The 16,245-nt window shown below is 42.3% G+C and overlaps 1 protein-coding gene and 1 long non-coding RNA gene across 4 annotated transcripts in view; one reads left to right on the forward strand and one right to left on the reverse strand.

The window, feature by feature from the left end:
- The window catches only part of COL28A1 (collagen type XXVIII alpha 1 chain), a 156,769-nt gene that overhangs the window by 132,708 nt on the left and 7,816 nt on the right, over positions 1–16,245 (forward strand). For both annotated transcript variants that reach the window (XM_032483961.1, XM_032483963.1), the window contains exons 32-34: positions 1,021–1,575; positions 3,136–3,293; positions 14,400–14,601. In XM_032483961.1, coding sequence (XP_032339852.1) covers positions 1,021–1,575; positions 3,136–3,293; positions 14,400–14,601 — 915 coding nt within the window. The remainder of the gene's footprint in view (positions 1–1,020; positions 1,576–3,135; positions 3,294–14,399; positions 14,602–16,245) is intronic.
- The window catches only part of LOC116664963, a 48,636-nt gene continuing 42,751 nt past the window's right edge, over positions 10,361–16,245 (reverse strand). Inside the window, exons 3-4 of one of the 2 annotated variants that reach the window (XR_004321529.1) lie at positions 11,999–12,071; positions 10,361–10,432 (exon numbers count right to left, since the gene is read on the reverse strand). This is a non-coding gene — a long non-coding RNA (uncharacterized LOC116664963). Of the gene's footprint in view, positions 10,433–11,711; positions 12,072–16,245 lie in introns of those variants that run through there. The other variant, XR_004321528.1, reaches the window with a different exon arrangement.

Genomic DNA, 16,245 nt, shown 5'->3' on the forward strand with positions numbered 1-16,245 from the left:
ATAAGAGACCCTGTTGTGTTTAAAATGGACAGAGGCGGTAATATGACTACCCTTCCATACAGAGAACCCCAAACTGGCGTCTCCCCCAAACTGGATCATAAGAACCAGTCTGGGACCCTCTACAGTGACAGGCCACTTTAGACATTGCTTCTGAGTTCTAGAAGCCCTGTGAAAATAGCACCCAGTTTCATAACGGTTTGCTGCGGTCGGGCTGTTGGCCAACACGAGGTTACAAATATGCCAGTGGACTCTGATCATTCTTATTGCCTAGGGACTCTGCCCATTGCTCTGAATGATAAACCCTGAAGAGAAGTTGTTTATTGACCAGCATTATGAGATCATTCCCTTTTAACAGCTTCATAGTATGGATGGGCTGCTGGCCTCCTTGATAAGACAAGAGCCACCTTAGTGATCACTGCGGGTGACTGGGGACATCGACTCAAGTAGCCGAGGGCAGCTACTTTTGTGTCCTGTTAAAGGCCCTAATCTTTCCCTCACAATTAAAAGGTTTCACCCCATGACTTTATCCACGGGCCTTGCCAATGAGCAAATGTTCATTTTCACACAAGGATACGGCTAAAGACTGAAATGCTAGCTTTCAGATTCACAGTGCATACAATTGGTGGAACTATAAAGAGCAAGCTTAGAAGAGTGGTTCTCTCTCACAGACAGGGAGGGGACTGGAATCAGGAAGGCACATGCAGGGATGCCAGCTCTTTTAAAATACTGTTTTATTTTTTAATCTGAGAAATTTGCACATAGGGGTTTATTATTTTATGCTCTACAGCATTTTTTTGGTGGGAGTTTTTGGGGCAGCATATTATTTTTGAAAAAAGTCAGGTATAGAAACCAGAAGGGAGACAATTGTCAACCATGTTCACAGTCACAGAAAAGGAAGGTTACGATCCGAGTTTCTGGTTCATCCCTGCCCCTCTCCCCCGCCCCCACCAATCTGATACCAATCAGTGATATTTTAATTTTTATTCCCACTGTGCTCCTATCTCAACATTCGTGTTTTAGGTTGTGGGCGTAAATGCAAAGAGACTCCGCTAGAGCTGCTGTTTGTGATTGACAGCTCAGAAAGCGTGGGGCCAGAGAACTTCCAGATCATCAAAAATTTTGTGAAGACCCTGACTGACCGGGTTGCACTGGACCTCACCAAGGCCCGCATTGGCATCATCAACTATAGCCATAAGGTGGAGGAGGTGGCCCATTTGACGCAGTTCTCCAGCAAGGACGACCTGAAGCGGGCCGTGGATGACATGCAGTACCTGGGGGAAGGCACTTACACGGCCACAGCGCTTCATGCCGCCAACCGCATGTTTGAAGCAGCAAGGCCGGGTGTAAAGAAGGTGGCCTTGGTCATCACTGATGGGCAGACAGATACCCGTGATGAAAAGAATCTGACCAAGGTGGTGAAGAATGCCAGTGACACCAAAGTGGAGACATTTGTGATTGGGGTGGTGAAGAAAAATGACCCCAACTTCGAGATGTTCCACAAAGAAATGAATCTCATTGCTACCGACCCGGATAGTGAGCACGTTTACCAGTTTGATGACTTCATTACCCTTCAAGGTAAGACTCAGCTCCAGGGGAAAGGAATTTACATTGTCCTTCCAAGTCCCACATCTCTGAATTATTCTGACCAAAAATGGAAATCAGGCGGCCAATGAGGCTTATACCAGCACGTAACACGGTAACTTCAGGAGGTAAAGACGCTTAGTATCGTTGAGTCCAGGGAGTACAAGCCCTCGTCTTTATTCACTTGCGCTAAGTGCTGAGTTGGCCTTGGAGTTGTTGAACTGGGTTATCTGTGATCGAAGGATGTGGATGAAAAGAAAGGATAGGATTTGGGGGCATTGCTGAGATTCGTTCATGTTCAAAACACTTCCTAACTTGGATAAGAGATGCAGCGAGCCAGCAGCAAGGCAGAAAATAACCACAGAATCAAAGGGAATTAAGAAGTGTGTACAGTGAGTGAAAAAAATTATGGTGACCTAAAGAAATGAGAGTCACAGTAACGGGGATTATCCTATTCTATTCTCTATTCTCTGTTCTTATAGACAGATAATGTCCTATCTCTGTTTGTTTGAAAACAGAGTAAACAGGTTATGTCAGGAGCTTATCTTAAAGAACAGCATTTTGAATACTCATCATACAGTCAGCGCTAACCTGATGGGTTTCCCTAAGCTGCTTTGCCCTTCCACGAGAACTGCTGTTTCCCAATGAGGCATTCTAAGACACCGACTCACCTGTGATTAAAGTGCTGCAGTATTACTTTGCAATGAAACGTTCCAATTCTTTGGAAGCTGATCATTTCATTCTGTCGTGGCCCACACCCGGCAGGCTTGTGAAATGAGTAAGGTTTATACTTAATGTGTTTGCAGGTTTGGGGCTGACCCCATCCGTCCTTCTCCACCCATTTGGGAGGGCACCTGACGTGGCCTGGCACAGGCCCTCCTTACCGCCTTCTGCTCCCGGGTACCCGAGTACCAGCATGGTTGGCCCTAAGGAGAGCAGACTACGCTCAGAACCTTCTCACTTTCCACTTCTGTCTTTCTCCAGACCTTTCCAACCTGGGTTCCCATTTCCTTAACACCCTGTTGGGTGCCTAAAGGGTTTATCTTGTGTGTTTCATCTCACTGGGCTCTTGAAGTGTTAGAATGGCCAGAAATATTACACATTTCAGAGACAAGTTACAGGTTAGTCATTGAAGAGCTTTATCATCTTAACCAAAGGAGTTAGTAATTTGTTCTCGTCAGGAGATATAATTTGGGTGTAGCTGACCTTTTGAATTCCCTAAACCAGAGGTAATTGCCTGTTAAACTTATTATGGGTAAGACTTGCCCCTTACACAGAGTAGTTGGCAGTCAACTGATGCTTTGGATAAAAACCATGTGAGTCGTTCTTTTGCCTGTTTGAGCTATCATATATCATTCAATTAAATTAAGCTATTTTCAATGGCCCCTTACAGGTGATGTAAAAATGCTTTAATACTTAGTTCCCCTAGTGGTTGACTTCAAGTGAGGGGAACGTGTCTATTTATTTTAAGGAGAGCGCAGAAGATCTCTTGAACAGGTTTTGAGTAATGTTTCATTGCTCCCACTACCCTCTTTTCTACTTCTCTTTTAAAAGATACCCTGAAGCAAAAATTGTTTAAAAAGAGTTGTGAGGATTTTGAGTCCTACATCTCTCAAGTTTTGGGTTCCCCATCGCTTCAACCCGGATTGGGGATATCAGGGGAAGGACTCAGTGAATCCACTCCAGAGCCCCAGGAAGAGATTTCTGAGTCTGTAAGTAACTGCCTTAATTTGTGAACGTAAAATTGTGTATTCAGTCTGTTTTACATCCAATACCAACTTGCCCTGCATTGTCAAGAACCAGCTGAGGTATGTATTAATTTCAAGTCCTTGGCTCTAAATAGTAACACTTTGTCTCCTGATTTCTAGTTCTGAAATGCTTCTGGGGCTTGTGAGCATGAACATGAGATTCTAAAATATTTCCATATCTTACAATAATTTTTAATTAAACATTGCAAATAATATTTTTATACTCCACCCCTGCCACCCCCAAAGTAATCATGCTCACTAGAGCAGATTAACACTACACTATCTGAATCACCCCTTGCCATCCTTGGCAGTTCCTTTAGTACCAGGCCACAATTCTCCTGCATCCATCTGTGTACCCACTCTCCACTTTGGACCTACTCAAGTTCCTTCCAAGTGCTCTCGTGCTCCACATGCCACCCTCCCAACCTCTAAGCCACACTTTTGCTCACTTGGCTTCCACTGCTCGTGCCTAGGGCGGAACGGGGAGGGAGGCTCGGAGTCTATATGGTGCAAGATCGATGCTGTGTTTCAGAGTTCCCCAATCACATGTGCATGAAAGAAACACCTCCTGAATGTACTGAGACAAATGTGATTGTCTTAATAGCAAGCTTCTGGGCACTGGCTTCGGCCAATCTTGTTACAAGCAACTGCTAAGTTTTTTTAGGTGAAAAGTGGAGAGCCTCTCATTCTTACTAGTGAGTGAGTGTTGTAGTCTCTTCCCTACCAAGTTACAAGTAAAGCAGGTGTAGACTGACCTCTGCCAAACATCTGGACATCGTCTAGCAACCAGACACAGAGCAGTGCCCCTGCCCTGTAAGCTCAGTGAAGTCCCTGTGAAGCTTATGTGTTTATGAAGCCTTCACGGACATAAAAGATTGACTGTCATCAAGTGCATCAATATTCTAGCCTAGGATTCAGCTAACTGTCTAGCTGAACCAAGGCCCTGGGAAACCTCTGATCAGTGGGTGGACCCAGGACCAATCAGGAGTCAGGCTAGGATGCCATTCTTACGGGGACAGACTACAGGACTCAAAATTTTTACATTACGTTCAAAAAAGACAAAAAGGCCTCTATTTCTATTTGATTAAATACTAAGGCACTTCAGGATGGGTAATTCCAATGAGGGCAACAGACTGCCCCTGGATTGTAGCCTGAAATTAACACACACATTTTTACCACATGGTCTATATCAGGGCTCAACAAGCCCTTTCTGTAAAGGGCCATACAGCAAATATTTGGGGGTTTGTAGGCCCTGTGATCTCTGTTGCAATGACTCAGCTCTGCCTTTGAAGTGCAAAGCAGCCAAGGCCAGTACTTAAGTGAATGAACATGGTTGTGTTCAGATCAAACTTATTCCCCAAACAGATGAAGACTCAGATTTAGCCCATGGGGTTTGCCGAGCCTGGTCTTTACCGAGCCTTTTAAAGTAAATCACAGACAATAATGTGCACAGTCTGTCTCCTCCTGAGCATAGAATGCTCCTGGGGCTTGCCTGCTTGTGTGGCTTATCCCTTTGTCCTTCCTCTAGTTAATCCATGTCCCTTTCTACAGACTTTCTACGCAAGAGCAAACTCAGGTTCATCCGGCAAGTGGTGCTTAAGCTGAGCTCTCATCATCATCAGTTAATTCCAGGGGCATGTGCTGATCATTTACTGCAGTGCTAGGTGGTGGCTCTTAAGACACAGTTCCTGCCCAAGAGAAATGTATGGTCTATCAGGGGGTAGGTAGGTACAAGAAGTATTAACAGCGTTAGCAGAGCTATGGATGAAACGCAAGAGATGAGGCAATTAATTTCAGGGCTTGTGGAGGTGGCATTGAACAAGTAAGAGTTTTTCAAGGCAAGAGTAGGGGGAAGGGTATTTCCAAGAAGGGGGAACATGTGGGTAAAGGGGGATTCCCAAGGGCATGGTATTTTAAGAAATTAGAACAAATTCAGTCCTAACGGAGCCTAAGGTATGTGTGTCAGAATGGTGAGAGCTAAAGCTGGACAAATAGTTTGAGAACTAATTATGAATGGCTTCATGTGTCAAGCTAAGGAGCTTAACTCCATCCACAAGCCAGGCAACCAGGAAGAAACAGATGGTTTTAAAGCAAGGGTCATACGGTCACATTTGGTTGCAGTGTGAAAGAGCGATAGGAGGAGGAGGAGAGGAGACTGGAGGTTGGACTATGAGGTGTCATAGTCCAGGTGAGGGACAATGGGGCCTCCAACTAAGGCGGGGCCGCTGGAGTGAAAGGAGGCACAGACTGGAAAGCCATTTCTGGGGTAGAGTGAACAGGATTTAGTGATTGAGTTGGAAGTTAGGGAGAGGGTCTGGGGGTGACAGTTGGATTTTTAGCTTGGAGATGGGGTGAATTCAAACACCATCTACTGAGATGGAGACTGTAAGAGGCAGGGTTAGGGTTTTTTGAAGGGAGACAGTGGAATTAGTTTGTAAAGTGCAGGTGGCTGAGGGACATCCAAGGCAATTATGACACAGAATGAGACACTTCAGGACCCTGTGCCTCTGGTGTCATGACCCAGGAAGTCAGATGGCCTTGAGAGACCAGTGATAATAGATTCTGATGAGGAAGCATTCTAGTAGCTGGAGAGGGAGGGGGTGGGGGTGGGGAGGGCGTAAGAAGAGTACATCCAAGATAGTTTGGATTTAAAACACCAAAAGCCACACAGTGGGAAATGAAGCATCAGTTGGGTCTCCCTAGCTCGCCTCTGAGATAGTGGGAGCGTTCAATGAACTTGAACTTGGATAGCCCCTCTTATCTCTAGACCTTTTCACTCTGCTCTCTTTGCAGAAGCACCAAGGCAAGACTGAATTTTGAAACAATGAATGTTCCTAATAGATATTTAGCCTGAATAAACATATATGCATTTACACTCACATGTATACCTCCATCATATGTATATACAATGTATATACACACATAAATACGAGAACATATTTATATATCTGTGCAGGCACACCCAGCTTTATCTAAGAGTATAATTACAGTATTCAAACATCTCAAGTAATGTGAATCTGTTAAAAACTCTCGATACTTAGATTGCTCCCCAAGCTACCCTAGGCAATACTGCAAAACAAATAAACGATCTCAGAAGTCCTTGTTCCCTTTTTGTGTCTCTATTTCCTTTCTCAGTTGTCTCTTCCATCATTCCTTAAAACACGTAGCTCTGTATTCCATCTTCTTCTTCTTTCTATCAAAATCTGCTTTTAGGGAAAAGTCTGATGACCATTATTTACACTTTAATGAAATCAAAGTCAATGGGTTTCTTCCTCTTAGAAGGACTTGCCTAGTTGCGGAATGAGCATCATGTCCACTAAACATCTACCAACAGATGTGTTGGGAAACACAGAAAACAGAAGGATTTCCCAGGTTCCACCAAGTTCATAACACTTCGACAACCCCTGCTCTGTTACCCTTTCAGGCCTATCTTGGGAGGCTAAATGTGTACGTCCATTCTATTCTGTCTTGCTCCTGAAATCTCAGGATAGTTTATACTTTCTTCTGGGATTTTTCACACTGTATGTTGTTAATAATTATTTTTGTATGTACCTTAACTTTCCTAATGGATTTAAATTCCTTGAGGACATCTGTGTCTAATTCCACTTTGTGTCTCTCCGGACCTAAAATTGTGCTTCGTCTTGCACATAATAGATGCTCAATAAATACTTGTTGACCAGATGAATACTATGCCAACTGTTAGGCTAAAAGAGAAATCTGAGGATTTTCTTCAGTGAAAGGCTTCAATTATAGTGTTATTTAAAAAGACTGCATACATAAAAGTCCTTGTTTTTTACGGAACTAGCAATGTTGGCACTTCATGTTCCTTTATTCTTTCTGACTGTGGCCAGTTGGGGAAAGATTTCCAGGATACAAATGGGAGGAGGACAGTAAAGTCAAGTAAACATCATTTAATCAGACCAAGTGCCTATATCCAGTAATGGCCCATTAAGCAAATAAGTATATTAATTTCCTGCATGAAGTCACTTTTTGTCATTCTAAATATATTAATAAATAAAGCAACATGAATGCACAGGTGTTTATTCACTGGAGCTGGTTTCTTATAAAAATATTCTAGATTTCCACCCCCTTGCCCCATAAAAGAGTGGAAAGGACAGTAGCCCTGTCTACCCTTTCCATAAAGCTCCTTTTTTGTATTATGAAAAATTGTTCGTAGATTGCAAATAACTTGGGTAACTGGCAGCAAAGATTTTTTCCTCTCTGTAAAAAAGAGGCTGTGGGATTCCAATGAGGAGTGATTCCATAGCAACCCAGTGAAGGAGACAGGCAGGCTGATGTGGCAGGAGTCCCTCTGAGTAGCTCCTGCAGGAGGTGGACAGAGGTGGTGGAGGAAAAGGGGGAGCTGTTGGTCCCCTCCTTCTATGTGATAGGGTCCAATGCCAGCCTTAAGCCTAGGATGCAGGCTCCAATTTCCATGGAATAAATGGATATTCTGCACCCATGTAAATTACAGAAAACTAACAGCAGGTTGACTTCACTGGCCATCCTCCCCCACCTTTGTCCATCCTCTCTTTTAGTGAGACCCTATCCCTGGTCCCTGTCCCACTTGCCTCATTTCTTCCTCTCCTGTCATTGTCACACACACACACACACACACACACCCCTCCATCTCAATTCTCACCCTTTCCATCTCTCCCATCTCTTACTCTCCTCTCCCTACAACCCTTACTCATTCTCACTCCTTCTCAAGATCCAGCTAAAGGAGGCCACTTCTGAAACTAGGGATCTATTGGCAATTTTTTCAGGAACTGGAACCCTGGGCAGGTTCTGCTGTGATATTGGAATTGGATGCATCCCTTCATCCTACAACCTGACCATGAGCTCCATCCTCAATTCTGATGTGACTCCTGTTAGTGCCCTGCTGGGCTCTGAGACCCACTCCCTCCTGCCCCTCCCAAGTCCAGGACCTTCTTCAGATGGTGCCCTTTCCTGCCAACACTTCTGACTTCTCCCCTGGAGTCAGTAGATAGGCTTGGGACTCCCCCATGTAAAAAGTCCCCCAACCCTCTCTTAGTTCACATATCCCTCTTACTACTATTCTCTCTCTATCTTTATATAATAAAATTATTCCACAGGCCAGTCTCTGCTGTCTCTGTCACTCCTTCCATCCGTCTCCCTCCGGCTCTCACTCTCAACTTCCTCACTTCCATTCCCCTGTGAAACCTTCTGAATTCAGGCCACTGCCTCCAGTACGCCCTGAAGTTCTGCTGGAAAGGTTAGCAATAAGCCTTGAATTGCCAAGTCCTTAACACAACCTTCTTACCTCATTTCTCTTTTGCATATAACACCCTGCCAGCTGCTTTTTTTTTTTTTTTTTTTTAAATATTGAGAGTCCTCTCTCCTCTTGTCCTCCTTCTGAGCATTCTTTCTCAATTGTTTTTAGGGTTTCTCTTTCTCTGTTTACTGCTTTAATGTTAAACTCAAATTTTCTGAGATCTCTTTTCAGCCTGCTCCTTTTCTTGTTCCACATTCTCCTTCTATGTTCTAAAGCCACATACGCTATCAACTCTCAAACCTGCCTCCCAGATCCAGACCTTTGTCCTGGGCCCCAGATTCACATCTTTGATTGCCTGTGCACATTTTATTCTGGGTGTCCCATGGGCAACATGGAATATGTTCACAGTGCTGCTCCTCCAGACTTCCTTCCTAGGTGTGTAGTCCCACCAACCAGCCTGGCACCCAGCAAAAAGTGTGGGATAGGCCCGTAGTTCCATTCTTACTTCATCTCCCACACTCACTGGTACTGCTCTCATCATCCCTTTAACTAAGCTCTTAATTCCTTTCTACTCATCAAATCCTCTGCTATCTTAGATCAGGGTCTCATCATTTCTTATCAGTATTAATAATATGTTTCCAAACTCCTGTCCCATCTCTCTTTTCAATATCCTCCTCAGCTTATCCATTACTTGTTGATAGTGTCATTTTATTTATTTTTTTACTCTTTTAAAAAACACATCATTGAATTGGTTCTCTTAGATATAATCCCATCTTGGCAACTTTCTTAAAAACCTGTCTATGGTACCATGGGATCTCTTTTAACTTGGTACTGGGCCTCCATGACAGTAGATTAAGAAAAATAACATACATATTTGAGTATATCGCTGTTTCCTCCTTACATCCTACTGAAGTAAATTTTTATAGGTTTCTCATTCATATTACACTCACTGTTGGATGAAGTAGCCTATTCAAAGGCCTGATCAATACTTTCAAAGTACAAGGACTTAAATTTTCAAAAGGCTTGGGACTAAGCCTAATGTTAGTTTCTCCACTGACACGAAAATCAAGTTGACATCCTGAAATCAGACCTAATTACTTGTAAGTGGCTCTGACTAAGCCACATATATTATACAGATGTGATTTTATTGGTCAATACCATAATTTATTTGTTTATAAAATGAATACTTTCATTGTGGTAGTCAAATTCAAATTCTTCTTGATAAAACCCTGCATAACAACTAATTACTAGTGTTGCTGTATGTCTGTGTAAGCATCATATATTGCTAATAATAGACCTATTAGCCGTCTAGAATGTTAAGATGTTCCTTTCCTATGGATAAGAAAAAAAAATAACGTATTGCACACTGATCTGGAAAAAATATCCCAGATCTGGAGGTCAGGAAATTTGGTTTGTAGTCTCAATGCTGAAGCTAAATCCTTTATTTTCTTGTCTCCAAAGTTTATACTTTTCCTATTGTATTATTTCAGAGATTGAGATGTATATATTTAGTATGTTGTGGTCTTTTTTTAGACTCAAAATTTATCGTGTATCTCACAATGAATGGCATCTTAGAAATGAGATCTGATAGCTGCCTGACACTGGGTGTGAATCACCTATTTCTTAAGGTTTCCATTTCCTCATTTGTAAAATAAGGGATTATTACCAGAATATCCTTCCTTTTATAAAAGTATGTGGTTAGAACAGTTCAAGACCTTTACTGGGCAATGCCAGAATGTAAGACATTGTACTAAAGGATGAAAGAATTTAAACAGAATAAAATCCCGTGGTTTACCTCCAGGAAGGCTGCAGGCGATCTGGAGAGGCGCAGCTCAAAGGCAAGGTGTTCCTGACAGTCCTCAGCAACCTCAAATGCAAATAAAGAGCATTCAGCTTAAGTGCTCAAGTGCTGAGTGACCTGGCAAAGAAGTGTTAGCATCTGGGAAGAGTCAGTCAAGGTCAGAAGCCTCAGAACCAGGCACCTTGAGGCACTGGCAGTGGAACCGGCTAGTGGGAGCAGAATGCCCACAGCCAACGGGAAAACCCCTGGACCCGTGCTGCCATGAAAAACTAAGTCTGAGCACATGGGTTAATGTAGCTGATCATTAGCATTCATCCGGAGAAGACATGAGCTCAGGTTTGAAGAGACCGTCTATAATATATGCAAGGTTCTGGGTAATGGACTATGAGGAAAATGTTTGGAAATCAGAAACCAAACAACCTTCTGAAATTATGTGGTGCCTTCTTAGTAATCCTCCTTTACATTCACGTTCTTGGATGCCACTTGAAATCTGCTTTCCTTCCCTTAAAGATCTGCTCTAAGCCTGAAAGGGACTGAGGATAATAGATCTGCTTGTCCAGCTGCAAGGAGCAGCCCTGGCCTCCAGGTGTTGGTCCCTCACGGGCCCCTATCTCCTCTTCCACGTTTCACTGTGTGAGCCCTGCTTGGAGCTGGGACATTTCATCTCCTCCAAGACAGGCCAGTGTGGTGAGAGCAAACATGGGCAGAGCTGATAGGCAGCCTATTGTTTTTAGGCTTAAGATTTGTTAAAAAACAAAGCAAAACAGAGAACGCATACAACAAACATCTGAGGGCCCACCACCCAGACATAACTGATGTTTCAATTAGTTCATCACTGTGCTTCAGATAGGGTCCTTGCTGCTTTCCTTCAGTCTCTTTCTCCTGCTCCTCCTCTCTCCAGAAGCAGCCACTATCATGAATTTTGTGCACATTCTACCAGTAAAGTTTGGAGCTGCTTAAGTCCCACTTTCAGGGTTGGAAGTTATGTTAGGGTCTAATCTCCTCTTGTTTCAAATAATGACATTAAATCCTAGAGGAACTGAATAATGACTCCTCTCCCCCACCCTGCATCTGTCTCTCTGTCTCTCTCTCTAGCCCATTCTGAATTTATCCAGTGGCTACCATTTGCGCTTTTATGCAATACAAAGAAAAAGAAGCAGGAAGGAGGAGAGAGAAATGTGGCATGGTTTAATTTCTGTTATCAGGGAGGTGATATTTACACAGAGGAAATAAGAAATGATACCAGAGAGGACAGGATTAAAGGTTAACTTCTGCATGATCAGGGCCAAGTATAGAACAGGTCCAGAAGGACCTTCTGGAAGGGCAGCGTTAGTGCTGACTGGGTTATTGGGAAAGGTTTGCTGCTGGGGACCAGCTTTTCCTGGGCTGCAGTGGGAGGGTTTACCTGAGAGCCTGAGGCAGAATGAAGAAGAGAAAGGAATGAAAGGTCACAGCAAGATGTGCTGGGAGCAGTGGAAGGTGAGAGGAGAGACAGACTGCGGCAGGGTAATACAGATCAGTTGAAGAACTTTTCACCTATCAACCTTTATCTCTTTTCCCAATCATAATGTCTAGTACATGGTGATAGTTTAAGGAAAGACACTGACTAGTAAGAATGCAAACTGGTACAACCTGTTTGGAGAAGTCTTTGTCTCAGAAGGCTCAGATATGTGTGTTCTTTGACCAGGAATCAGCCATGTGATTTCTAAGAGAAAAAAAAAAAGTAGATAAATTAAATATTAAAAGGGTCATTGTAGTTAGTTATTTCTATATTCAAAATGGTGTTAATAGAGTCACAGTAAAATGTATGGGAACATAATATATTAAATTTAAAAAAAGAAAAACAAACCTACAGTATATTTTTTGTTAAAAAATACATATGCACATAGAAAAAAGACTAGGGAGAAAAATCACCTGAATATCAACAATGATTATTTCTGAGAGGTGGAACATCTTGTGAGCTCTAGTCTCTTCCTATTGGTTGTCCAGATTTCCTAAATTCCCTTCAATGAACATGTGTGCTTTTGTAATTCAGAAAATTATAAAAATGGCAAACTCTAACAGTTATGTATTTGTTTATATAAAGTGAAATCTCATGGAGCCAAAAGATAAAAGTATTTTCATTTATGAGAAAGAAATTTTCACTTGTTCTAGAACCTGAGGTGTAATGCTTTCGTGGTCAAAATTCCCAAATGATGAGGTGGTTGAGAAAGAAAACACACACTTCTAAACTTATAAGAGGTAAAGAGTAACTTATGAGGCCTTAAGCCTTGAACAAGATAGTGATTTCAAGGCTGCATTAATTCCTTTATGAGGACCATGCTGCCCAAAGCACTTGTTCAAAGGAACATTCTCATCTGACAGGTAGTATATATCTGAAGTATAGTTTAGTGTCTGTTGGCTTTCTTATGTTTGATAAACCACTCCTCAGTCAAGCTTTCCTTTTTACTTATATTTTGCTTAAAATGAAATCTGTGCAAGCAAAAAAACAAAAAACACACCCAAAAAACCAGTATTTCTTTCCTGAAACAGGCATTTCTGATTTTGCCACTAACTTATCAATTATTTGGGGTAAGCTTTTAATTGGATCTTTAGATTCCCCCATAGAAAATGAGGTACTGAGGAAGGTTTTCTCTAACCTTAAAATTCTCTAGTTCTTTGAGTGTAACAGAAGTTCATATACAAATCATCATCTGTATACATGAGATCATTCTGAAAGAAAGAGGAATGCCAACTGACCCACAGTTTTACCTCCATTTGTACCAAAAGGTGTGTTTGGGGGCTAGGGAAAAGTTGCTACTGTATTTGAATTGAGTGGCCTTCATGTAGGCTAATGACCAGACCAGTTCCAGTGGAAATATTTACTCTGATAATCATTGTGAAAATAGACATCCATGAGTAACAGAATTGATTAGCCCTGCCCCACTGTGTGTACAGAATCCAAAATAGTTGAACAGCTTAGGTGGCAGAGAGCAGCTAATGATGATAGCTGGCTCTGGTCACAGGATGACAGAAACCACAGTTAAGACAGCATCAAAAATGACTTTACCTAGTTCACAGATTTGACTATTTAAACAAAGAAACAAAAAGTAAACAAATAAACAAGAGTGGGCCTTGCAAGGAGACATGACCTCACTGTGTTAGGGCTGAAATGAATGATCGATTCAACTCCATGAAGCTGGGGTCCAAGACAGGAAAAAAAAGAATTTAATGGGTCCCATAAAACTCTGACCTAGCTCCTGGTAGGTCAAAAATAACTGACATGACTTTTTTTTTTTTTTTTTAAGCAAAACACCTTTTCTTCCTTGTTTCATTATATATCATAAATTTAGATGAACTTGGAAATTTTAGTTCAGAAAACTTGCTTTTGAAATTACACCCTTTGGTTCCTTAGCTAGCATACATTTCTCAGAACTTCTTAGAAGCTAAGCATCCTGCAGTACTTGGCATTTGCTGGGGTCTGGACAATCGGATGAGATGAGAAGTGATTGCTGTTGTTTTTATTTTAACTGGTTACTGTCCTCTGCCACTCCAGTTCCCTCAAAATGGGTTGAGTTCATGGTAGATATTTGGGAATATATTGTTCAGTTCTCTAGTGTTAGGAAATAGAGAGGAAAAGGCCATGAAGAAAAAAGGTCAAAGAAATAAGTGGTTATTATCCCTCTTCATACAAATGACTAAGAAAAGGATGAAGATAATTCTTCCCAAACTCATATCCTCCATACCTTGCATGTGGATCTCTCTGGAAAACATCTGTGCCTGGCAGTGGGAAATGTGTGTGTGTGTGTGTGTGTGTGTGTTTGTGTGTGTGTATACACACTACACTTGCATGAGGTGGTCGGGAAATCCATAATGTAGGTATTCAAGGATACGTGATATAGAGGAGAGGTGTTATTCCTGAACTTTTATTGAAATAATATTGAAATGTTGGAGAGAAGCAGCAGTGCTGAACTTTTCTTTCAGTGTTCGCAGAAGCAAGCTAGCTTTTTTGACTTGGTATCACCAGACTCAAAAATTTGAATTTTTGGTGTAGGTCAGTGTCCCTGGAACCCAGGACAAAGAGAATGAGCCTTCAGAGCCTACCTGGGCTGACAGCCTGGCCACCTCTCCTTCACCTGAGGCTGCCACCCGCCAGGGGCCATTGCTCAGGCCCCCTGAACATCAGACAGAGACCCTGGAAACCAGAACTCCGAGTCCCGTTTTGAACTTAGAGCCAGAAAAGTTGGCGCACAAAGGTAAGAGACGTCTGCCAATCAGCTGCTGTATCTATAATGTGAAGAAGGCCCAGAAAGGATGGTTTCTAAAATCTCATCCAAAGAGAACGTTTTGACTCTAAACAGGGAGAACAAAGGTATTTTTCATTTTATTACATATAGAATTAGAAAATTGGCTGGTGGTGGAATAAATTTGGATCAATAAAAAATTGTAAAGCTCTTGTAGTGTTTACTAGTACTTTTTAAAATGTGAATGCCTTTAGAGAGGATTCTGCTCTCATGTTTACCATAGCCCCTACCACTCCCTATCTGAATTTTTGACCCCTGGATTGTAGAAAGCGAAGAAAGCTGGAATCTAGCTAGAAGCTAAAATCTGAATTCCAATTCATCAGCATATTTTCAATGGAGTTCATATCTATAGAAATTAATTATTATATGCATACTTTTCAAAGAACTTGCACGAGAGATAATACCCTTGCCCCAAAGCAACTTAGACTGGCTTGACAACAAGTTACATGATATACATCATTTAGTAATTGTTTTTTAGAGTAGGGGCAGTGAAAATCCACTGCTATTTCCATTTGGTCTAAGAGGTAGATTTGGAGGTTAGTTTTAGAAAATAAATGATTGAGACATAACTCCAAATCCAGGGAAATGATTATGGGACATAAAGAAAGGGCTTGTGTTGTTATTGAGGCTTATGGCATATCAATTGTCTCACAGAACACAAGTCTCAAGCAATTAGTACCTATTTGGTCTTTTTTGAGGCTTTTCTCACCTTGGAATCACTTCCTCAGGTAAGAAATACTAATCAAGCACTAAGGAATACCACAAAATAAAAAGGGATTTAACAAATGGCTTCATTGTTGTAGCTCCCCTTTACCTTTTTAAAAAACTTTTTGGTATAGTGTGTTTCTGAAACTTATTTTTAAACTGACATTAGAAGGTCATATTTTCATTGCCCTACAAGAGTTGCTCTTTTAAAAAGAGACGGTGATATAAAGAGAGCCCTTCACAGTTGTGACCATTGTTGGTACTTACTCAAGTGACTTCCTAGAAGCAGCCCACACTTCTGATGGCAACGCAATTACCAGAATTCCCACAACTACCTTGTTGCACACCCTAGCCCAAGCCAAGGGAACGTTCTGGCCCTGCTCACTCCATACCACAGCCTAGCACCAGATCTGGGCAGCCATGACAGGAAAAAAGATGCAACCACACGCTGGATCTGAGTGGACCCACAGACACCCGCACAGGCAGAGCATCAGGACTCTGTGAATACATGAACCTCACTTGCTTTAACACTTCCCTCCTTTCAGGCAAAAATCCCAGAGTGGGGCAAAGGAAAAAACACACTTAAAGGGAAAAGAGCCTGCTCAAGCCTGACCTTTAGGGCATCTGCTCCAGAAAGGTGGGAGCAAACCCTGCCCCAACAGGGTGCTGATGACCACAGAGCAGAGAAGAAGTCCAGCCTCAAACCAGCTCCAGCTCTAGCTCCTCCATCTCCAGCCCCACCCCCCACCAGGTGATAGCTGCCAGCACACCCTGAGGAAAGACACGGCTGGCCTCCACACTGAATCCAGCTCTCCCACCAAAGGCACTGGGTACACACAGTATGCACAGAGATGCTCCCACATAAGAGCACCCTTTCAAGACCAAAAGAGG

This window comes from Camelus ferus, chromosome 7 (assembly GCF_009834535.1).
Source record: "Camelus ferus isolate YT-003-E chromosome 7, BCGSAC_Cfer_1.0, whole genome shotgun sequence".
Lineage (NCBI taxonomy): Eukaryota > Metazoa > Chordata > Mammalia > Artiodactyla > Camelidae > Camelus > Camelus ferus.